At 37.1% G+C, this 23,981-nt stretch overlaps 4 protein-coding genes across 8 annotated transcripts; 2 read left to right on the forward strand and 2 right to left on the reverse strand.

Moving 5' to 3' along the window:
- Positions 1-677: 677 nt before the first annotated feature.
- Positions 678-4,581, forward strand: LOC110791620 (cytochrome c oxidase subunit 6a, mitochondrial). The gene is made up of 4 exons (XM_021996385.2): positions 678-859; positions 1,150-1,265; positions 3,425-3,467; positions 4,346-4,581. The coding sequence occupies exons 1-4, from the start codon at positions 745-747 to the stop codon at positions 4,384-4,386; spliced, it is 315 nt and encodes a 104-aa protein (XP_021852077.1). The 5' UTR covers positions 678-744; the 3' UTR covers positions 4,387-4,581.
- Positions 4,582-6,900: 2,319 nt separating this feature from the next.
- Positions 6,901-10,625, reverse strand: LOC110791619 (uncharacterized). Of its 2 annotated transcripts, none has more exons than XM_021996382.2 (2): positions 10,356-10,625; positions 6,901-9,454 (listed from the first exon to the last, which is right to left on the reverse strand). In XM_021996382.2, exon 2 carries the CDS (start codon positions 9,353-9,355, stop codon positions 7,172-7,174), a length of 2,184 nt encoding a protein of 727 aa, XP_021852074.2. In that variant the 5' UTR covers positions 9,356-9,454; positions 10,356-10,625; the 3' UTR covers positions 6,901-7,171. The 2 variants fall into 2 exon arrangements, with proteins under 2 accessions (XP_021852074.2, XP_021852075.2); XM_021996383.2 differs by having other exon boundaries at positions 6,901-9,457; positions 10,356-10,624.
- Positions 10,626-12,881: 2,256 nt separating this feature from the next.
- Positions 12,882-15,697, forward strand: LOC110791618 (cysteine desulfurase, mitochondrial). 3 transcript variants are annotated; one of them, XM_021996380.2, is made up of 2 exons: positions 12,882-14,430; positions 15,402-15,697. In XM_021996380.2, exon 1 carries the CDS (start codon positions 13,047-13,049, stop codon positions 14,418-14,420), a length of 1,374 nt encoding a protein of 457 aa, XP_021852072.2. In that variant the 5' UTR covers positions 12,882-13,046; the 3' UTR covers positions 14,421-14,430; positions 15,402-15,697. The 3 variants fall into 3 exon arrangements, with proteins under 3 accessions (XP_021852072.2, XP_056697058.1, XP_021852073.2); XM_056841080.1 differs by lacking the exon at positions 15,402-15,697 and adding an exon at positions 15,044-15,321; XM_021996381.2 differs by lacking the exon at positions 15,402-15,697 and adding an exon at positions 14,754-14,842.
- Positions 15,698-21,407: 5,710 nt separating this feature from the next.
- LOC110791609 (EPIDERMAL PATTERNING FACTOR-like protein 2) lies at positions 21,408-22,386 on the reverse strand. Of its 2 annotated transcripts, none has more exons than XM_021996363.2 (3): positions 22,179-22,386; positions 22,010-22,068; positions 21,408-21,830 (listed from the first exon to the last, which is right to left on the reverse strand). In XM_021996363.2, the coding sequence occupies exons 1-3, from the start codon at positions 22,258-22,260 to the stop codon at positions 21,633-21,635; spliced, it is 339 nt and encodes a 112-aa protein (XP_021852055.1). In that variant the 5' UTR covers positions 22,261-22,386; the 3' UTR covers positions 21,408-21,632. The 2 variants fall into 2 exon arrangements, with proteins under 2 accessions (XP_021852055.1, XP_056695890.1); XM_056839912.1 differs by having other exon boundaries at positions 21,995-22,068.
- Positions 22,387-23,981: the final 1,595 nt, after the last annotated feature.

Genomic DNA, 23,981 nt, shown 5'->3' on the forward strand with positions numbered 1-23,981 from the left:
GATTACAAGTCTAAAACTTTTACTAGTAATTTTGGGCCAGGTTGGTTGCCCATATTTGACAAGCTCTACTAGTCTACTTCGTATACAAAAACATCTAGTGTAATTTTGAACTTTAAAAAAGGTGATACCCTCGCCTTTGGGGCCCCGCCGTATCCGCTCGAGCATCTCGAAGGAGGAAGTCACAACATCTTCCTTAGTTGGTTGGTCAATGTACAGGAGGTTGCAAACTTGCAACGTTGCATCTTCCAACACGCTATACATTTTCAAACTTGACACCTTTATTTTTACCAAATAAGTTATGCGTTGCATGGCTGATTTTAAACTTTAAGTCAAATTCACATTATAACTGTATAAATGTGAATATAAATTTTGTACTAATTACTGATAATATAATGTCTAAGTTCGAATTTTTTGGATAAAAGGGTATATTTTAAAAATTTACGAATCTTTTAACATTATTGCGAGAAATCGATACTTCAATTTCCTAAATTTTGAGAATGACCAAAAATATGAAAAGGGGAAATAGATAGGGGCTAAAGAAAGAAATTACTCGTAAAATATACAGCCCAAATTCCAAAGCCCAAAAGCCCCAAAGGCAATAAAAAGAGTGACAAACCCGTAAAAAATCGGGTCGGGTCCTGTAACCTGGTAATAGGATTAGGTACGCAAACTTCAATTCCAATTTCCCAATTTCATTCACAAAGGAAAAGAAAATTAGGAGAGAGAAAGTAGAGAGAAGCAACAATGGCGATGACACTTACTAAACTCAGATCTGGTGTTCAATCCGCCGTACGCGTTGGCCGTTCCTCCGAAATTATCAGGCGATCCTTCTCTTCTTCCTCCCATCACGATATTGAATGTAACTCTCTCTCTCTCATTCATTTTACAGATTTTGACCTTTAAATTTGAAATTCGCGATTTTAGCTTTGATTTAAATACCTTTTTACGATGTCTAACATCTGAATCGCGATATATTTATGTGCGATTATTCAATTAATTACGATTAGAGCTCTATTTTGTTTTGGGTGTAATTAGGGTTTTCATTTTGTTGAAGCATTTTAAGTTTTTGTTTTTTCGATAGAATTGTGGCATTTATCTTGTTTCTGGAAAAGAGTGTTGATTATTTTTGTTATTATTTCTTGGTTTAAGATGAGGCGAAAGAGGCATCAAAATGGGAGAAGATTTCATATCTTGGAATAGTTGGTTGCACAGCCTTTGCAATCTACAATCTTTCCAAGCCTCATCATCACTTTCCAGAGCCTCCTGTGAGTTCTGCTTTACTTTGTGCCTGCTTTACTCATCATCATTTTGGCCCCTTTTGTTGTCAATTATTTTAGATTGAGAATCGTATGCTTTTGCAATCATTGTTATGATCAGATGAAGGTACTGTAATACGATAATGGTCAATGTTTTTTCTCATCACTCCATCAGTCCTTTAGTTATTGGTAGTTTGGTGTTACGAGCCCTAGCAAAGGGGATGCTTTCGTTAGAAGAATAGTAATGTTCATTGATATGTCTTTGGTGTGTGCATCGACATGTCTGAAACTTAGGCAGAATGAGAACCTTGGTTAACATTCTCCAAAAGAAAAGCCTCATGAGTCATGATCAAAGGTTTCCCTTAAGATATCTTCCAAGTGTTCTTCAGATAAGAGAATGGCAAAAGGATTTGCATGGTGTGGATCAACAACCACAATAGCATGGTGTGGATCAACAACCACAATAGTTCCAATATGAGTACCAAAAGAATGGTGCATAGCAGGAGCAGGGGGTACATGTCATCCGTACATGAGGTGGACTGTGAATTGTAAGACTCTCCTTTAAAGCCCTAACAGATAGTTTTCTAGGCCTTGGATGGTTGGCCGACCTCTTAATAGGGTGCAACTTTAATCCATTGACGAAGGACAAGTGCTTTAGGGTCAACAGAAGGGCTCCAGGTTTGATAGTTCATATTAAGTCTTTCAATAAGCATATGCATACTGGACTTAATGACTTCAGGACATGCATCTAGGCTGTGAGAATCGAAACCACACGAGGGACAAACATCAAGCATACATTCATAATTTAGATGAATTTGTTTCCCTCTGTTTCTAAGATTTAGGTAAAGGGATCCAGGGGATTGGGATTAACCACAAAGATATTGACAAGGGCTTTAGCAAATCCAACTTTTCTCCTATATTTGGTATATTCATCCATTTTGATATAGGTTCCAAGTCTTCAAACAGTGGAGAGAAGACTTCCATCAGAACAGTAATAGACACTTGGACAGGGAGTGGAGCTTGACTCATTGGTCGATTCTTTATGTAGGTGTAGAATGTAGATTAAGAACTAAACATGGGGGTCTATTCTAACAAAACAAAATTTAGCCCTTGAACAAACCATGGTCTACCTTCCTAAACTAGAAGTAATCTTCAAGGTTATAGAGGTGGATTAAAAACCATTCATTACCCATTCGAAGGATGGAAATATGTCCTTTTAAACACAGATTCCTCTGCATTTTTCCTTCTGTGACTTTTTAGGGATTAGGTCGCCACAAATTTTACCAAGTAGACAAGAAGAGATCATCTCATGAATCACTGCATCATCAGGAGCTGGAGTGATTATGATATTTCCTTCAGAAACAACTTGCCTTAACAGATGATTGCTATGGTTATTCATATGGACTTGAGGTGCACTATCTCTTGAAGCTGAGGGACGGGCATTAGGAGACTCATTTTCACCTCCAACAACTCGCTGCAGTGGGGGTGAGGGAAGGCCTGAACCTCCATTACCAAGGTTAGGGCCAGCTCTCTTGGGGTAAAGTTGGGACCCATGGATGGGATTAGGAGGCGGAAAGGCTGAGATAATAGCAGCATAGCTAGAGCTATAACATAAGTGGTAGATGACATTTGGAATGAAACGAGGAGAGAGTTCTTGCTATTTGGGTGGACATCGAAAACTTGTGTAGAGGCGTAACTGGCATGAGCCATCCTATGTATACTATTGAAATAAAATGGTGTGGAAAATAAACCATTCCAACAGGCACGAGAGTTAATTAAGTCATCAGTGACAAAATAGATGACACCTAGCATATGAACATCAAACCCAGAGTAATAAGCAGAGCCTAGGTGACAAGTCTGACAACACATCAAGGTAAAATCATGATCGTCACCACTGGAGGACACTTAGCACGAAAGACCATAAGGGCTTAAAGCCTTGGTGGGTTACTAAATTGATCCAAAGGATCATAAAACAAGTGGGGTATAACTTATCTATTACTGAGAGCAAGAGAACACACATGACAAACCTCTTGATAATTAAGAGATATAAGAGAACCAAAACCATTATTCGATAAATTATGGTGTTTGTTTAGGTTTTCATTGTATTATTTGTAAATAAAATTCTGTATGCAGTATTCACTTTTTGTTTTTTGTGATTGTGTTTGCAGGCATACCCTTACATGCACATTCGCAACAAGGAGTTCCCATGGGGTATGGTTTCACCTTATCAAATCTTATTTTAATGATTCTGTTGTACTTTGTGCTTTACTGCTGTGTAAAATTGGCGTCCTCGTTTTTATTTTTTTCTTTATAGCCTGTTTTGTTTCTTAAGATTCTTGTGAAGGAATGCCAAGGACAGGAGGGTTAGGAAGAGAAAGTAGTATAAATTAGCATTTCTGCCATTGATCAGTATGAATGGAAAGTAACAGAATTTACTCGCATGTTCATTGTATTAGTATCTGTTGCTGCTGATTAGTTGGGAAGTGAGGGAAACCGTTAATTTGGCTATAAATTAGAAAGGAATTTGATTATAATAACATATTTTGCTTGCTTGTAATTTTTTCCATTTTGATAGGAAAGTTGAATGACACTTTTGTAAATGCATTTTTCCAACCAATTTCTTTCACTCCATTTCTGACATGTTGATGTTCATGTCCTAGACCTGATCAATATGAGCCCGGCCCGACCCGGCCTTAAATTTGGTGAATGGGCAGAATTTTTAGACCTGAACCAGCCCGGCCCGGAATTTAAAATTTTAATGGGCTTTGGCAACGTAAAACTACACTTTTTATTTATAAATTTAGGCCGGTCCGAAAATGGCCCAAAACCCCCAACATTTTAGGTCCAAAATAGCGGGTTTGGGCACAAAAAACCAGCCCGGATCTTTGCCCGGCCCAACACACGGGCTGATTTTTTATGTATAGGCCCGGCTCGCTTTTGATCAGGTCTAATGACATGTCCCCATGGCAAAATTCTGGGTTTTTTTACCTCTCTTCAGCTTTGAGTCTGATTTTTGTTAGAATTTTCAAACGGATAGTTTTTTCGATCCTAGCTATTCCAGTTTCTGACACGGCTTTTGTGTGTTTCAGGACCTGATGGTCTTTTTGAGGTGAAGGAAGAACATCATTGATCACGCTGGTTTGCTGTTTTATCTAATGCTATTTGTGACCAGATCAAACTCTCATTTAAATTTTCTACATCGATGTTTTTCCGTTGTATGGTTGATTTAAATGAAGCCGTGAGGGTATTGATCTTTTTTGTGAGTTTTGGGTTATCTTTAAACAGTATATTTCTTCAAATAAAATGTGGTTAATACTTATATGCACATTTCTATCTTCAAATTACCAATATTTCTTGTTGTATAAGTATTGATGTTTGTGCATTAGTTCAATGTCCATTTAACTAAAGCTGGTGATACAAAATGGAGATGTAGTCTTGTTTAGGTCACCAAGATCCATTATACTCATGCTTCAACTAGATTCTGGTTGTGACTTGTGAGATATTTGATTATGGCTTGATAGTTAAGTGCGGTTTGTATTTTTGCTAATACTTAACTTGAACTCGAGTTTCAATTCAAGTATAACTTGAAAATTTTGAGTTTGAAATGGTTTGGGACTCGGAGTCATGGTGTATAAACTCGCCTGAGTTAACTCGTATCACCCGAGTTAACTAGGTTTTGGAGGCTGGTGATACGATATATCCCGAATTGTAAAGGTGTTTTTAAAAACGGCGAGATCTCGACCGACTTGAACGAATTTTGTCCGTATTAAACGTCATTAACCTCACTTCTACTCGGTTTTCAGCCGAATTCCCTATGTTTTTGACAAAAAGAAAGGGGGAAAAGGAAAGAAATGGAGAAGCTCCACTGAAATAGGGTACAGAACTCCAATTTTAGATCTAAAACAAGAGAGAAAAGAGAAGGTAAACAAACGAATTCATTTAATTATGTCACGTGTACGGTTTAGGGGATGAGGACTAGGGTCGGTAGTGAGTGGGGCTGACTGGGACATTTTTATCAAATTTCAAATTCCTTCACGACAACTGCGACACGGTCCGCGATTAACCCATCATTTCCGTTAGCGAGACTCTGTGATCAATCCCGTGACCGTGACCAATACCGCATTTTTTATTTATGACTCAAACCGAGCTATGATAGGTTAGAAAATGGAAAATTTGATAAACTAGACCTGGTCAACTATAGCCCATCCCAGGCCTGACCCCAAAAAGTTCGGGTTTGAGCAACCTAAAATACGCAATTTTGGACCAAATTCCGAGCCCGGCCCGAAAGCATGCACCAAATTTATGAGTTTGGACCGGAATTTTTGTGTTAAATCCCCACTCAAATTTTGATCACCTCTGTAATAAACCAATCTAGCGAGCAAACTTCACTGAAATCTTATTTATTAATGTCAAAAGAAGTTGGTAAACATACTTCATAATAGCTGATCCAATTCGCAAGTTTAGTTTCTAACGCAACGCTTATACATTACTCCGTACTAATAAGTTGGTAAACCTGCACTAAGGGAGGGGAAGGGATTGGTAAAGTTGATATGGCAACTTTTTCTTCACCTTATTCTTATTTTATTTTTAAGGAAGATGAAGTGTCATATGTCCTATTCGTTCGGAACTCCGTACAGGTTAACCTATCCGGGTTAGCAGGTTAGACACTATGAGAGTAGGGGGATGGTAAGGGAAATCTTCCCTTAAAGTGTCCCTAGTGGGGATTGAACCCTCAACTTTTTGGTTGGAAGGTGGAATTATTTCAATAGGCCAAGGGCCCAAGGCATTGTTTGGTTTCACCTTATTCTTATGCTTATTAGATTATACCAGAAAATCATACCAGACCAAAAAAGAAAAAAAATACTCATAGAAAACATTCAGATTAGACCATACCAGAAACTAGAAAAGCGGAACAAAACAGGTGAGGAAAACAAAGGCTGAAACAAAGGCTAAACATTAATGATTTTGATGACCAAGACTGTTGTATCAATTATCCGATATGCCTGTAATTTCCCAAGAGGCCTTGCATACGACAGTAAGTATTGTACGCACAAGGCAAAACATTTAGAATAACATTTTAAGGCTCTGTTCTCTTCACCCTTATTGCTTATTAGAGTAGACAAGAAAATTCAAATTAGACCACACCAGAAACTATAAAAATCAGACCAGGCCGGGTGAATAGAACAAAGCCTATCACTGATTTGGATGACCAAAACTGTTGTGTCCAATATCGCAATATCCAATATACCTGTAATTTCCCAAGAGGTCTTGCATAAAAATTCAAATAACAGTACAAGGCTTTGTTCTCTTCACCCTTATTGCTTACGCAGTATTAGATTAGAAAAGAAAAATCAATTTAGACCAGACCAGAAACTATAAAAATCAAAATCAGATCAAACTAGGTGAAGAGAATAAAGCCTAAACATCACTAATTTGGATGACCAAGACTGTTGTATCCATTATCCAGTACCTGTTGTGTACAAGGTTTTGCCATAATTTCTATAAACACAACAGAAAAAGCTCGGAAAGTACAAGGTGAAACTACAGCACAATAATATGAAGAGATAGTTTGCATAAAACTTTGGCTGCCAACAAAACAGAAAAAGTTTGAAATGCAAAACTAGCTACCATTTTGAAGCCCTCATTGAATTCTCAAAAATAACATAGTAGTAATAGATGAATAAATTACCTCATCGCAGCAGCAAAAATGCATACAATGTGGAACCACATAAGAAAGGACACTAACAGTCAGCCTATCAAATTACCATCTTTTTATACACTAATATCTAATAATTGCAATAAGGACAGAGAAAGACATGTTACATGAGGTTGTATACTCAGCCTCTACTTCTGCAAGAAAAGGGAAGTGGAAATACAGATTAAAAACTGCCATCTAAACCGCTTAATCAGATACCTCACTTGGCAATCGCATCACTATTGCTGCTCGCTTCATTACCACTGTCTGGTAGAGTTTCTAAATCAGTTCGATCTTTAATATCTTGTGTGACTGAATTATCAGCTTCATGATGGGGCTCAACATTTGTTGATTCTTCTTTAGTTGCTTCCTCTTTCTTCTCTTCTGGTTTTTCTGTATTTTGGCCTTCATTTACTTCTGTTGCTTCTTCTTTCTTCTCCTCTGGTTTTTCTGCATCTTGGTTATCATTTACTTCAGATGCTTCCTCTTTTTTCTCCTCTGGTTTTTCTGCAATTTGACTGTCAGTTACTTCTGATGCTTCCTCTTTCTTTTCCTCTGGTTTTTCTGCATCTTGGGTGCCATTTACTTCTGTTTCTTCTTCTTTCTTCTCCTCTGGTTTTTCTGCAACTTGGGTGTCACTTACTTTTGAAGCTTCATCTTTATGTTCCTCTGGTTTTTCTGCAACTTGGGTGTCATTTACTTTTGAAGCTTCCTCTTTCTTCTCTTCTGTATTTTGGCTGTCATTTACTTCTGATGCTTCCTCTTTCTTCTCTTCTGTTTTTTCTGTATTTTGGCTGTCACTTACTTCTGATGCTTCCTCTTTCTTCTCCTCTGGTTTTTCTGCAACTTGGGTGTCACTTACTTTTGAAGCTTCCTCTTTATGTTCCTCGGAGTTTGAATCATGGGAAGTACGATCTTGATCATTGTTGATTAATTCAGTTGTTCCATTCGATCCAGATATGTTTTTCTCTGGATTCTCCCCATTAGCACCTTCATGACCAGATGTATCAGAATAGCCTGTATTACCACCACCTTCAACATTGTTTGTGTCCTCCGTTTTAGACCCAGAATCAGAACTTGCATCCGATTGGTTTTCAACACTTGCTCCCATTTCAGTTTTATCGGGCTTCTCTGATACAACTTCCCGAATAACGGAACTATTATTATTATTATCCTCTTTAGTGCTTGTGTTATCAGTCGCACCATTTCGATTCAGTGACACAAATGTCTCATCACTGAATGTAGTGGAATTCGCTTGCTTGTCTTCACTAGGCTCCGCGGTTTCAGCTGGGAGAGAGTGGGACCCATCATCACCCATGTCTTCATTACTCTCTTTATGTTCAGATGAATTTGTCTCTAAAGTTATCATACGATTTTCCTTCTTTTGTTCCTCAATGGAAGCTCTATCGTCGTTGTTGATTCCATCTTGAACCTGACCATCTGATGAACCTAAACTCTTAATCTTAGAGTCCTTGTCTCCCGCCTCGGTTTCTCCATTCTCTTTCTCAGCTTCCTTCTCGTTCTCTTTCTTCTCCTCCGCCTGAGACTCGGGATTTTCTTTCCCTTGTTCATTTCCACTCTCTTTATTCTCTTCCTTGTTCTCATATGTCTTGTTCTCATCCGTGGTTTGCATTCCACTTTCATTTTCTTTACTCTCCTCTTTCTCCTTCTCCTTCGTCTCATTTTCATTCTCCTTGTTCTCTTCCTTCAATTCATTTTCCTTCTCTTTATTCTCTTCCTTACTCTCGTTGGTCTTGTTCTCATCGGTGTTTTGCACTCCACTTTTATTTTCTTTGCTCTCCTCTTTCTCTTTCTCCTTCTCCTCGTCTTTATTCTCCTTCGTCTCATTTTCGTTCTCCTTGTTCTCTTCCTTCAATTCATTTTCCTCCTCACTCTTGTTTTCTCCACCATCTTTCATCTCATTTTCATTTTCCTTGTCCTTATTCTCTTCTTGCTCCGTCTCTACACTCCCCTTCTCTTCCTCCTTCGCCTCTTCATTCTCCTTTGTCTCACTTTGCGTACCCTCTCCCTCTTTTTCCTTCTCCACGCTCTCATCCTTAACTTCCTCGTCGGGTTTCTCATCCACTTTACCTCCTCCATCCTCGTCCTCACCCGGGTTTACATCCTCACTTTTCTCTTCCACATTATTCTTCTCATCTAAGTTTGACGTCTCCTCCTCCAACTCGGGAAGATCCTTCCTTCCCAACTTTACCTTCTCAATCCCATCCTGTAACTTTTCCGAGACTTTAGCTCCTTCAAACGTTTCATCCTTACTGTAAGAACGTTGGATTTGGTATACTAACCAGATACCAACACCCAACAACAGAATCAATTGCAAGGCATGCTTTACCTTGATACCCTTGTTCGATCTCGAGCCCCTACTACGAGGCGACAACTTAAACATGTTTGTTTGCGAATTTATTCCGTATAATACCAACAAGTAATATCCTCCTTATTTACTACCACCTTTTGAAATCTAAACCTTGCCAAACAGCTCAAATTTCTGCTATACAAACAGATGACATAAAATTAATTCCCAATCACCAAACTTAAAACACAAATCTCAACTTATCTGAGATCATCTTACAAATTCAAATCAGCATGAACCCAGATAAATGTATGAATTACTTCTTAACAAATTGCAATAATTTAAATATGGCATAACCCAGAAACAGAATCAATACACACATAGAAACAAGAAGATCTCACATAATCACCATCATAATTACGAAAATATCAAGCTTTTCTTCTTTCATAAAACAAACTGAACAAGTAAAGTTCATTCAAGTATGCAAGTAATAAATATTTCAATTCAAATTTAAAACTAACTGCAATACATAAATAATACACCCGCCATCCGGGATTAATTAATACTTGTCTAATCACGATGATAGTGTAATTTGATCTAGTAACACGACAACTAAATAAACAGCTCAAGGTTTCTGCTGGTACAACAGATGACATAAATTTATTTCCAATCACCAAACACAAACACAATTACAATTTTCTACTTATCTAGGATCATCTTACAAATTCAAATCAGCATGAACCCAGATAAATGTATGAATTACTCCTTAACAAATTGCATAATTTTAAAATGTCACAACCCAGAAACAACATCAATACATACAAACACAGAAACAACGAAAACAAACTGAACAAGTAAAGTTCATCAAAGTATGCAACCAACCATTCAACATTTCAATTCAAATTTAAAACTAACTGCTATACATAGATACATAAATATAAACCCGCCATCTGGGATTAATTATAATAGTGTAATTTAAACTACTAATGCAACAACTAATTTCGGGGGTTAAATAAATAAATAAAGATCTAATGTTGATGGGGATTGGGAAGAGATCTATCTGAAAATTACAAAAACAAATTGATTAAAAACTCACCTTAATAATGAGGTATAAAGGTGAAGGGCATCAGCGTTGGATTGAAACCAAAATGGAAAATTTTGAATGTAAAAAAAGGGAAAACAAGTAATTAAAAAGGAAAAAATCGAGGGAATGTCGGTGAGATTTTCTGAAATTTGAAACCCAGATTTGGATCTTAATTAAGTATGAGTAATCTAAATACGAGATTAACATGAACTTTGCAACTGAATTTATGAGAGAGAGAGAGTGTGGAGAAATGGGGCGCTTTTCCTTCAACTGTAAATCACTCGCTTGCTTTAGTAGTGCCAATTTATGCTTCTTTACCCAACTATCTAAACGACGTCGTTGAAGATATTCATTTTTAAATCTAAAGTCTTGGACTAGATTTTTCAACCTAAGGGTGGGTTCTCCCTAATTAAAGTTCAATCCGATATTATAAGTTAGTACTATTTTAAGTTTACTCTCTTGTAATCAGATCTGATCAATTTCAATAAGTTTTAAACAGATTGAAGTATGTTTGATCAGTTGATCTATACCTGTTTATTTATGGCCCGACTCAGCCCGGCCCGAAAGTGTACTGGTTTGGCAACTCAAATACGTAGTTTAGACCAAAGCTCGAATCGAGCTCGAAGAAGTTCGAAAAAAGCCCGTACCAAATTTATGGGTGGGCAAGAATTTTTGTATTGAAACTCGGCCCAGCCCGACCCAGATTTTGATCACTTCTAGTTTGATCAAGTTATATTAATCGGGTTTAATAGTTTTAAAAAGTTCAAATAAGTTTAGGTTTTATCCGGCGAATCGAATGTACACCTTAAACCATGTACTGGACATGAACTAGATAGGGTAAAAGAAGTGATTAAAATGTAGTCACAAACAAGAACACCAACAAAGGAATTAGTCGTGCTCATTCTCTTTAACTGGGGCGTGGCTTTGTCTTGTTCATTCTCTTTCCCTTGGACGTTGTATTACACTTCTGGCTTATTTACCTATTAAATAAACTTGAACATGTGACTTAATGTACACAGACAATCGGTTCTAAGTTCTAACTACTATTTCAATGCCTAATTAATTCGAGTATGGCATTATCTACTTATTTTTAAGTTACAAACTCTTAATTAACTCTTAATTACACACGATGTATAATAGATATTGTACAAACAGAGGTAAAGTTACCCCAATAGTATTCCCTCCATCTATAACAACTTTTATTTTATTCGTACAAATTATTCAAAATTACTTTAGAATATACTCCCTCCGTCCCGGAATACTTGACCTGTTTTCCTTATCGGGTCGTCCCTTAATACTTGACTTGTTTCTAAAATTGGAAATATTCTAACAATATTATATTATTTCTCACTCCACCCCTATTAACCCACCTACTCTCTACTCCATATAAAAAAAATTAAAAATTTAACCCCTACTCTCCCCCAACCCCACCCCTTTACACATTTTCCACTAACTACATTAAAATAATAACCCACTATCAACTACTACCTATTAAATTAAATAAGTCAATTCAAGTCCCTTAAACTCTGTGCCGGTCAAACTGGATCGAGTATTTTGGGACGGAGGGAGTAAAGTTAATCGAAATATGTTAAAAATAACTACAGTAAACTAAGTAAAATGTTACCTTATATGACCATATACAATCAATTTATTACTCCCACTTTCTCTTTTTGTTTGCGCCATATTAAAAGCTCACTCTATTAAGAATTTGGTATAAACTTTGCACATGGTTTGATAAAGTGGTCCCATAAGTAGAAAGATAGAGAGAAAACGAGTGGGAAAATTTACTATGTAAAGTATGGAGCAATCTCAAAGGAACACTACAGAAAGAAAAATGGGGCAAACAAAAAGGGACGGAGGGAGTATACACCGGCTTCATACAACACCATTTGTTTTAACTTGGGTTGGACCTAAAGATGGTTTTGGAACGTCCGGGCCCGAGGCCCGACACGGGCATATAAAAAAGCACAGCTTGACACGACCACGAAATCGTAAGCCGTGATCGCATATGTTTGGAAAAAGCACGGCAGACCACGTGAAATTTAGTACTCCCTCCGTCCCGGAATACTTGACCTGTTTTTCTTATCGGGTCGTCCCTTAATACTTGACCTGTTTCTAAAAATGGAAATATTCTAACAATATTATATCATTTCTCACTCCACCCCTACTAACCCACCTACCCCCTACTCCATACAAAAAATAATTAAAAACTCAACCCCTACTCTCCCCAACCCCACCCCTTTACACATTTCCCACTAACTACATTAAAATAATACCCCACTATCAACTACTACCTATTAAATTAAATAAGTCAATTCAAGTCCCTTAAACTCTGTGCCGATCAAACCGGGTCGAGTATTCCGGGACGGAGGGAGTACTAAAAATGAAGTTTACACACGACGATCCTTAAGCCTGAACCTCGTTTTAAATTTCACGTCATATTTCGAAAAGTAATTCGGGCCGACCCGATCTACAACCATACTTAGTTTGGACCACTAATATCCAAATGAATTATGGTAAGTAATCCCCCCTAAATGTTTCCATTTGTGGTCAGGTTTAATTCCCATCACCGCAAAATCTCTAACAGTCGGTGTTTCTCTCTCCATAAACCCCTCTTCTTCTCTTTCCTTCATCCTCTTCTTCTCTGCAGATCTACTTTGCCTCTCTACTTTCTCAATCTCTCTCTCATCCTTTACAAAAAAAATGACTTTCTCGAAGCATCTTGTTTCCAAGCTCCGCTGCCTCCCAACCATCACTCAAACCCTAACCCGCCCCCTCTCCACCGCCGCCGCCGCCGCCACCACATCCACCGACCACCCACCAGATGATGATTCCTCCCCCATCTCAATGAAGGGTGTAAAAATATCCGGCCGCCCACTTTACCTAGATATGCAAGCTACCTCACCGGTGGACCCCCGTGTCCTCGACGCCATGCTCCCGTATTTCATCTCCCAGTACGGCAACCCCCATAGTCGGACCCACCTCTACGGCTGGGAATCCGAAGCCGCCGTCGAAACCGCCCGCACCCAAGTCGCCGCCCTCATCAACGCCTCCCCTAAGGAAATCATCTTCACCTCCGGCGCCACCGAGTCCAACAACATCTCCGTCAAAGGCCTCCTTCACTTCCTCCGGTCTACCAAGCGCCACGTCATCACCACCCAGACGGAGCACAAGTGTGTCCTCGATTCTTGCCGCCACCTCCAGCAGGAGGGTTACGAGGTCACGTATCTCCCCGTCGAGAAAGACGGGCTGGTTGACATGGGTAAGCTCCGGGCCGCGATTCGTCCCGATACGGGTTTGGTTTCCATCATGATGGTGAATAACGAGATTGGGGTTGTTCAACCAGTTGACGAAATTGGGGAAATTTGTAAGGAATTCAACATCGCGTTTCATACTGATGCAGCTCAAGCTTTAGGGAAGATTCCGATTGATGTGGGGAAGATGAATGTGAGTTTGATGAGTTTGAGTGCGCATAAGATTTACGGGCCGAAAGGGGTTGGGGCTTTATACATTCGAAGGCGACCTCGAGTTAGGGTTGAGCCTCAAATGAATGGTGGTGGACAAGAGAGAGGGATTAGGAGTGGAACTGTGCCTACTCCATTAGTGGTTGGATTCGGTGCTGCTTGTGATGTTGCAATGAAAGAGATGAAGTATGATGAGAACAGAGCTCGAGTTTTATCACAGAGATTGTTGAAGGGAATTACAGATAAAGTTGATGCTGTCGTCATCAATGGAAGCGCTGAGAAGAGGTACCCTGGTAATATGAACTTGTCGTTTCGATTCGTTGAAGGGGAAAGCTTGTTGATGGGGTTGAAGGAGGTGGCGGTTTCGAGTGGGAGTGCTTGTACAAGTGCTAGTTTGGAACCCAGTTATGTGTTGAGAGCTCTTGGTGTTGATGAAGAGATGGCTCATACTTCAATTAGGTTTGGGATTGGGAGGTTTACTACTGAAGAAGAGATTGATAAAGCAGTTGAGTTGACTGTTAAACAGGTTCTTAAGTTGAGGGAGATGAGTCCTCTTTATGAAATGTATCAACAAGGGATTGATATTAAGAGCATTCAATGGTCTCAACACTAAACTACAACAGGTTCATCTCTTATACTATTAATTCGAGCTTTGAATTGCTTTTTGTAGACTTATTTTGAGTATGTATCAACTATATATGAGCTAGGAATTTCATGACTTGGAACCAAACATTACCTAGGCTTCTAATAGTTTGTAAATTACTCTTGTGAGAATTTTATTTGAATTTTGCAATAAGAATGAATGGCCTGTGGTTGTTACATGGATGCTATCTATTATGCTAGTTTTCTTTAATTTATTTGTAGTTTGTGGGTGTGTGAGCAGTCTCTGAGGTTGTTCAACAGGTTCATCTCTTGTACTAATTCGAGCTTTGAATTGCTTTTGTAGACTTGTTTTGAGTATGTATCAACTATATATGAGCTAGGAATTTAAGAGTTGAATGACTTGGAACCAAACATTAATGAATGGCTTCTTATAGTTGGTAAATTACTCTATGAGAAATTTATTTGAATTTTGCAATAATAATAAATGGCTTGTGGTTATTACATGGATGCTATCTGTTCTGTTAGTTCTCTTTAATTTATTGTAGTTTGTGGGTGTGTGAGCAGGCTCTAAGGTTAAGGTTGTTCAACAGGTTCATCTTTTGTACTAATTTGAGCTTTTAATTGCTTTTGTAGACTTATTTTGAGTATGTATCAACTATATGTGAGCTAGGAATTTCATGACTTGGAACCTTAGTTTAAAAAAGCGCGCCCAAGGCGCGCCTAGGCTCAAGTCAAGGCTCACCTAGGCGCAACCTTCGGCACCTTCAGCTCTCCAGGCTCACTGATGTCAACTAGGCGCGCGCCTTCGTGCGCCTTTGTGCGCCTGCAGTCTTCAGGCGCAATAGGGTGACGTAGATCCTTTTATTTACTTTTTTTTCTTTCTTAATGATATAAACACACCCCATGTGACCTATCAACTGTCATATCTCTACAACCTAAGCTTTTTGGGTAGTGGCAGTAGCATAATATGAGTTAATTTTTATATTTTCAGCTTGTAACTATCATGGAAGGTTATAATTCTGGCACTTCATCGACGTGATCACGCGATGCTTATTAACCGGCAAGAAAATATGGCACTCTAATATTATTATGTTGTATTGAGTACAAATTGTGTTAATTTTGTTCTATACCGAATTTTAAGGTTTATTAGAAATTATGTGCGCCTCGTATCCAAAAGGCGCGAGCCTGCGCCTTGCGCCTAGGCTCTATGACCCTTTTGCGCCTTTTTAAACTAAGCTTGAGACCAAACATTACCTAGGCTTCTAATAGTTTGTAAATTACTCTATGAAAAATTTATTTGAACTTCGCAGTAATAATGAATGGCATGTGGTTGTTGCATGGATGCTATCTGTTTTGCCAGTTTTCTTTAATTTATTTGTAGTTTGTGGGTGTGTGAGCACTGAGAAGTCTCTAAGGTTGTAGTTTGAGACTGTGATTTGCCTAATATTGAGGCTAACTCGCGTAGGTGCAAATTGCTAGTATGTTCCTAGCAGTATTTTGTTCAATATATTAGTTTAACACAGATGTATTAGTAAACTAATATAAGAGAAATGCTATGTTTTTTAGGAGGATGGGGATAAAAGGGGATAATTGGATAGAGGTAGGGATAAATAACCCTCAATAATACATGGGAAGCCGGGAGGAAATCACTGTTTTACCCTCAATGAAAAGGAAGGGAGGAAGAAAAAGTGAGGATCAATGGCCTGTGGTTGTTTGGATGTTATCTATTCTGCTAGGTTTCTTTAACTACTGTAGTTTTTGTGGGTGTGTAAGCAGTCTCTAAGGTCGTTGTTTGAGACCGTGCTTTGCCTAATATTGATGCTAACTCGCATGGGTGTAAATTGCTAGGATGTTACCAGCGATATTTTATTCAGTGTTCATTATATTAGTTTGATACGGAGTACTGTTCTGTATCTCAGGAACAATGAGAAAAGAGGGGAAATATGCTTTATTAGAACCCTCCAGTTCAATATTTAGGTTTAACTTAAACCAATCTGCAAAGTTTAATTTACTCAATGGTCCTATTGCAGTGAGGGTTTCACAGAGATGGTTGGCCTCGTCAAAAATTGATATTGGCTTGTGTGCTAATCTGTTGTATCATAACACATCAGATAACATTGCACATTTAACACGTGAGTAGTTTGTGTACGTATTTTAGTATTTCAGTAATAACTACTTGATGGCTCATAAAATGATACAGAACACAATAACATGACGGTAAAAAAACACAGTAATGTAGATGGGTTTTGATCCCATGTCTTAGCCTCTTAGGTATATATAATACCTTTGGGGGGTATGTAGGGTAAGGGGTAGGGGTAGGGATAACATAATAGGTATAAGAGAAATGATATGTCTGTTTAGGAGGATGGGGATAAAAGGGGATAGCCGGATAGGGGTAGGGATAAATTACCTCTTATCCCACCAAAATAAATACATGGAGGCTGAGAGGAGATAGTATAAGGAATTAAGGATGGGAGGAAAAGATAATTTTACCCCTATCTTTCATCACACCCTCTTATCTCCCTATCCCTATCCTTCGCCAAATCGCCCGTGTGGATTGTAGACTTGTGGCACCTTATGAGCACATACACATAATCCTTGCATTGTTTTATTTCCTCACAGAACCAGACTACTAGTTAACAAAACTACAAACTATAACTATTAAGTGACCATGCTCAAAACTCTGCCTACTGTCAACCTAAGTGGGAGTTAAAATAACTAAGACCTTGTTTGGCCAAGCTTCTGGAAGTGTTTAGGGTTCCCAAAGAGGATAAATATTTTCCCAAGAAGCGACAGTTGGTTCTAGGGAGGGAAGACGAAAAGGAATAACACCATTTTGGAGCTTCTCTCCAAAGTGTTTCCCGAGGAGCTCTTTCCCTATTTGAATGGAACTTATTTTTTACCTGGTTTCCCTTAGCTTTTCGATAATATTTGTATGTGTCCTATATAAAACACTGCACCCTTCTTCATTCACTCATTCTTACTCCTCAGTCCTCACTGCAGAACCACCTTCTTGTCCTCTTATCATCTTCTCAGAAGTCTGATCTCCCAAGTCCCAACACCTTTCTTGCCCCAACATTCTGTCACAAATTAACACTAGTTGATTGTCAAAATAATTTGCTTCATTGAAGTTTTCTTGTGCTCCCCTTTATCTTAAGTTGCAAAATCAAAATTCTCTTGTTTATTTAGAAGAAGAACTAATATAAGGTTTTTTCTTTGTTTTTTGCTGGATTATGACAAGTACTGTGTGTGGTCTGCTTTGACTATGCACAATTAAGATTATGAGGAGTTCTAATTTGGGGGTTATGCTTTTGATTGGGTCTCTCTTAGGTATTTCAGAATATGGTAGTGCAGGGTAGTCTTTTGGGGTATATTTGCATTAGCGGTCTTTAATTTGAACGACATTTGGGATAAGTAAGAAGCTATTTCTACTATGTAGCTCATGAAGAGATGGAAAACATTCTCTATCTATTAGTTCAATATGTCAAACAGAAGTAGGAAGCAGATTACAATCTAATGCTTTGTCAAGATTTTAAAGAGCTGTTCTGTTAATCTGTTTTATTTTCCAACTTCCAAGAGCTTATATATTTTGTTGGGGTAGTTCCTTTTGGAGTCAGAAGCATAGTGTTTAAAGGCCCTTTACCAATTTTTTTCCTTAGATAATTTTGAAGAGATTGAGATTATGGAAGAAACCAGTAAAAGAGTAAGAGAAGAGTGATAGATAGATAGTTCTAAGGACTTGTTATCGAGGTATTGTATTTGAGAGATCTGCTATGGACTGATTAAAGATTACATAAGACCATGTATCCTTTCAAATGGTAATGACCTGCAGTTGGTGCAGCTCTTTGCCCTTTGATTGTATGGCCAAGTGTTGTGTGAATTTTGGGTTTTGGAGCTTGTAAGGTCCTAAGGAGTTTTGTTTTGCATTTTAGTTTGGGATGACAAAATTCTCTGCTTGTTCTTCTTAGCCTCTTAGGTACGTCATCATTATCATTATCATTACCCCATTGCCTCAAAAAGGCTCCCGGCAAGAAGCGGGGTAAGGGGGGGGGTCGGGTATACGCAATCTTACCCCTGCAATTTGCAGAGAGGATGTTTCCAATTGACCCAAAAGCGATAACGCGACGAAAACAGGACGATCATCTTCTAATTCATGGAAAAGAAGCGAAGAGGTTTTAAGAGCCATTTTGACTTAGTCCATTACATCACACAGCCAAAAGAGCAGATAAATCTTTGGCTCCATCGGAAATGGACACAAGCCTCTTAGGTACGCGATCAAAATTTTATGATGGGTAGGGAGGGTGATTTGTGGGGTTCATATTTCTGTTACTGTCAGGAGTCTGAAGTTAATTTCATGTCAAAGAAAGCATTATGTGCTTATCAGAAGTTTAAACTGAGAATGATAGATTTATGTTCTTTGTGCTGATTTACTCTCTTCTCTGTGGACGAGTCTGCTTGAAATCAGCATTTCTTTTAAACTCGTTTTTCCATTTGTTGTTTTCTGATATCTGCAACCAGTCCGGTCCGGCAAATTGGATTGCCCTCTGTTTTAGTAGGATTAGAAGTGTCAAATGCATTGACCAGCAGGAATTAATTTTTGTAATATTCAGTTTAGAATTCAGTCCCTAATAATGTGCAAGGAGCCAAGGACCATATACCTGTCTGAGTGTCTGAATATGGGATATAAAACAGAGTTTTGCATTCAGAGTATTATGGTTTTGTTTTTTACTTGAGCTCCCTTTCAATTCACCTTCAAAAACACATGCTTCATTTATGCACATAAACCATGGTATTTTTATGAGGTCAGAGCAGGAGTTCGATAACCTTAAGCTTCGTACTTTGTATAATCCTTTGGATTTCTCATATATTAGCTACTTCTGAGTTATGAGTTTAAGGTTTCTAGCATTACCCGCGTAGTTGCTGCTTCTGAATTGGTATTTGGATGGCCGCAGGCCTAAACGGGCTGGGCCTTTCGTGTCGGGTCGGGCTGAAAAGTTCAAACAGGACCCAAGCTTTTGGGCTGGGGTGGGCCGTCGCGTCTAAGCCTAATTTTACTAAAATTAGCGTGCTTTTTTCGTCTCGGGTTGAGTCGTGTTGTGCCTTGTCGTGCCTTTCCCAAAAAATTGGCCCAGGCTTGACCCACGATTTTGTGCCCGTGCCGAGCCGTGCTTTTTTCGTGTCGGGTTGGGCCTCGAGCCGGGCTGGGCCACAACCATCTTTATTTGGATCCCAACCTAGATTGACCCAAACAAACCTATGTTTTGTAACTTCTATGTGCATTTTTTTGGTAAAAAATGGAAGGTTAAAATAGGTTGAAGATTGACATTTTTTGATTTGTACCCAGCAAATCATGTTAGTCATCGGCCTCCGGGGCTAAGAGGTCTCTTGTAACACAGTTTGTTCACCCTTCCAACTTTCAAGTACCTCTAACCTTTCCGGGTTCGAAAAAGTTTAAATTATGCAAAATTGAAGGTTTCCGGGACCAAATTGAAAGACCAAACTATTCAAAAGTTTATAAAAGTACATGGGATTTTTTAACCAAATTTGAGGGTTTCGGTACCCGGTCTCAATAACTCTTGAAATTTTGGGAAATGTTTCATAAAAGGAAGTTTGGATTCATAAAAAAATCCACTTATTGGAACATTGAAACCTTAAAACCCTACTAGTTGAGACCTAAAAGGCCCAGAATGACATTGATTCAACACAATGGGTACCCTTAAAAATAAAAGGATATAAAATCTCTTTTAAGAGGCGAATTGGGTGGTACTAAGCACTCAACCTGCCTCCCGTGGACCCATGAGATATAGGCGAAACACCGAAATCTCTTACCAAGTCTTGGGTACTAGGCTACTAGCTTTCAAAATTTTACCAACTAAGCTAGTTGATATCGGGTGCTGACACACAAAAATACAATAAGTTCCTTATTGGTAATTTAAGGTCTTGCGAATCTTGTGGTGAAAGTAAAACATCAAAAAATAACCTAAATCAATTAGGGAGTATATGAATGCGTAGTTGAAACTCCAAATTTTTACCACTTAATAAAATACGGATGGAATATCAAATAGATTGTGGTCCATACCTAAATAATTTAGGGTTATAGGACATTAAGCATTGAATCGTGTAAACACTGACACTATCATTTTCCAGATCCTTGGAGGACCAAGGGTTGCAGCATATTAGGTTTGTAACTTAACTTTCATACATTGAAAAGAAATTCCTCCCTTTTGTTTCTTTAATTTTATTATAGAATTAAAAAAACATAATTATTCAAACCCTAAATCAAATTTTATTCTGTCCACATTTTATGTAGTTTTACTCTTTATAACACGTTTGGTAGTCGGTCTAGATAGTTGTCAATGAAAATGAATTTGTATGTAAATTAGTAGTATTGGTTTATGTTACTTTTTTCGGTTTTACTGTTTAGTTCATTCGGTTTTTATGTGCTGTTTGCGGTGATTTTTCATGAACACCCTAGGTAGAACCTGATGTGATATGGTATACTAGTCTTATATGCACGCGATTCGTGCGAATATAAGAAACAAATTTATGTTGTGACATTTAAACCTGAAATAACATGTAAAAAAATATACGGAATAATATAAATGTGATGCGTGCGAATATAATAAACATATAAGTTAGATATAGTCGAACGCATATAAACAGATTGATTAAAATGGTAATAATTTATTTAAGGGGCTAGATTAAATAAATTCTTCTTTGGGCTTTTCCTATTATGTAGGTTGTCATTGCATTCTCTATTCTATAAGTCCGGAGGGTATTTTTAGTAATACAAAAGTGGATTTAATAAAATAAACTCACCTCTTCACTTATATAATAGAGATAAGCACCCTAATAGTACCAAAAATAATCAGGTTAAAAACATAGGTGCTTTTTATTAAGGAGTACCAATTTAACTATTTACTGAAAATTTTCCCATTAGGTCATTACTATAACAAAAGAATTAAAAACACATATTGCAAATTCCAAAAATAGCATGTCTTTAAAATTCTTGCATTTATTGACTAATGACATCATTAATATGGCCGATGTCAAAAAAAAAAAACACATCATTAATACATCATTAATATGCTACCCTTAATTAATTACAAACACACATTTGCACCAAAACAAAGAGAGAACAAGACAGAAAAACATAATTCTCTCAAAACAAAAAAAAAAGATAGAAAAACCTAATCAATTACTATAAAATTAAGGTTGTTAATTAAGGATTAAAGAGAGAGGTGCCACATTTGCATTTCCAAGTGATAGGCTTATACTCAATTTTTGAGACTGTAACAGGAATTGTAGGCACTTGAATTGCTTCACAATGACCACAAGATTTGCACCTTCCTTCACATTTTGGTGGCCTTGATCCTATCTCACGCCCTCGTAGCTTCATTTCATTCTCTTCTTTCGTTATCTGCATAAAATCGCTGATGTCAACATTAAAAAAAAATACAATTATTCGATTAAAAATTATAACTACAATCATAATCATAATGTGTAACTATTTGATTAAAAAGTACAACTGTTGTTCTTATACGTAAAAAAAACGTCATATAAAGTTTTTAATATTAATATTACCCGTGTGATTCTTACTTGGGGTAGAACGGAGCTTGAATCATCATGTGTAAGTGTAACCGTTAAAAGCAGTCTGCCTAAAAAGTAAAAAGTTTGTCAAGATTAAATTAATATATAGTCATGGTTAATGCTATAATTTGAATAAACTAGCTAGTAAGGTGACAACTGAACTCGAAACGTACGTTACCTTCGATAATGGTGGATAAGAAAAGGAAAATCGAGACGAGTGACATTGTGAGGAGTAGAGCCATGGTGAAACGGGCAACCATTCCCCAATAGAGGAAGAGAGAAAGGATGAAGAAGGATATTAAGAATTAAAGGACAAATTCCAAAATGAGGTATGTATATAAGTTCCAAATATGCCAAATTTTTGATGGGTTTATAGAAATGAAGGGTAGCAGTAAATGGGTAGTGTAAGAGGATATAAGTAGGAAAAAATTAGGGTAGGTTTGTTCGATTTATTTTGACTTATTTCAGCAAAATAAGTTAATAAGTTTAAATAAAGAACGGTTTACGAAAATACGGCTATTCTAAAACTTTTTTATCATTCTGTATCGGAATGAAATCTATTACTATATACTAAAAGAGACACCAGGAATGCCACGTTTCATTTCCTAGTGTGATTTTTTCCCGCCAAAATATTTTTTTATTTTTTTACTTTAAAATAAATAAATTACATTACGTTTTTTTAGGAAACAAAGATAAAAATGTATTTTAATTACCATAGATGTGTACTGCATAATATATTATTGGAGGAAAGCTAAATCAATATTATTTTGTCCTTTATGATATAATTTTATTTATGAATTAGTATAACTTTTTAATCTGATAAGAAATATAAAAAATATTGATAAATGAACTTCTAATGTTAGTCTACTATTAATAATATAATACATGGTAACCGGTAAGTAAGAATGTTAATTAAAATAATAATACATGGTAAGTAGACTAACATATAAGTTTATTTATCAAGATTTTACTCAATTCAAAATATGTTGTATTTGACTAATTCGGTTATGCTCGGGTCTTTTCGAAAATGAGTCTTGAGTCATTCGGGTTTGGTTAACGTACGATGTTAGATCGTTCTACATACAAGTAAACGACTATAATTTTTAACTTTGTATAGTAATATGCAAATTAAGTTCATTTGAATATTTTTTTTACACAACTTTGAATTTATACTTTTTCATATATCATTTTTACTTTCATGTTTTTCTAATATCACAAGTCTTTTAGTTACTATTAAAATAATAAATTGTTTTAGTAGTAGCCGTGCATTGCACGGGCCCTAAACTAGTTTATTTACTAAACTACCGTCCATGTAGGGTCGGGATAAGTTATTCCGTTTTATTTTCCCGATCAAAACCGTTATCTGAGATAATTTATACCAGTAATTTATTGGTTTAAGTTAATGGTTTTGTTTGCTCTGGATTAACAAAGTATACTAGTAAAATTGAGGGATTGGTATGTTGAAGGTAAACCGCTATCTGGATGGTGTTTTTACTGGTGAGATAGCGGTTTTGGTCTGAATATTTTTTTTAAAAAAAGAAAATGAAGGTCGTTCCATTCTTACATGGGCGATAGTTTGGTAAATGAGTATCATTCCGACGTAGATGGATAATAAGTTTCAAAAGAGCCTTATTTTCGTAAATCACTCTTAAATAAACTCCTATAAGATTCAAATAAGTTCATTTTAGCAAAATAAGTTTCTTTCACACAAATTAACAAACATATAAGTTTTGTTTAACAAATATAAGTTTTTTCGGCAAAGATAAGTTCAAATAAATTAATATCAGTCATATTTTTTTTAGCTAAACAGATATTTAATCAAATCTTTTATCCCATAATTTATGTATAACTTTCTCCATTGATTGATACAATCATACAAGTGAAGTGTCGTGATAGTGAATAGTTTGTAACATTGTACTACTGTACCTGCACTGTACACACTGATGTTAAAAACGACTTAACAAACCAAAAGATTTATTCT

The sequence above is a fragment of the Spinacia oleracea genome, chromosome 3 (genome assembly GCF_020520425.1).
Source record: "Spinacia oleracea cultivar Varoflay chromosome 3, BTI_SOV_V1, whole genome shotgun sequence".
In the NCBI taxonomy this organism is placed as follows: Eukaryota; Viridiplantae; Streptophyta; class Magnoliopsida; order Caryophyllales; family Amaranthaceae; genus Spinacia; species Spinacia oleracea.

Excerpts from the sequence above, each read along its gene's own strand:
- LOC110791619 (XM_021996382.2), bottom strand. The coding sequence starts at position 9,355 with ATGTTTAAGTTGTCGCCTCGTAGTAGGGGCTCGAGATCGAACAAGGGT.
- LOC110791609 (XM_056839912.1), bottom strand. The coding sequence starts at position 22,260 with ATGGTTGCCCGTTTCACCATGGCTCTACTCCTCACAATGTCACTCGTC. Across the intron at positions 22,069-22,178 it reads CTTATCCACCATTATCGAAG|GCAGACTGCTTTTAACGGTT; the intron begins GTAACGTACGTT and ends TTTACTTTTTAG. Across the intron at positions 21,831-21,994 it reads CCCAAGTAAGAATCACACGG|ATAACGAAAGAAGAGAATGA; the intron begins GTAATATTAATA and ends GATTTTATGCAG.
- LOC110791618 (XM_021996380.2), top strand. The coding sequence starts at position 13,047 with ATGACTTTCTCGAAGCATCTTGTTTCCAAGCTCCGCTGCCTCCCAACC.
- LOC110791620 (XM_021996385.2), top strand. The coding sequence starts at position 745 with ATGGCGATGACACTTACTAAACTCAGATCTGGTGTTCAATCCGCCGTA. Across the intron at positions 860-1,149 it reads CTCCCATCACGATATTGAAT|ATGAGGCGAAAGAGGCATCA; the intron begins GTAACTCTCTCT and ends TCTTGGTTTAAG. Across the intron at positions 3,468-4,345 it reads CAACAAGGAGTTCCCATGGG|GACCTGATGGTCTTTTTGAG; the intron begins GTATGGTTTCAC and ends TGTGTGTTTCAG.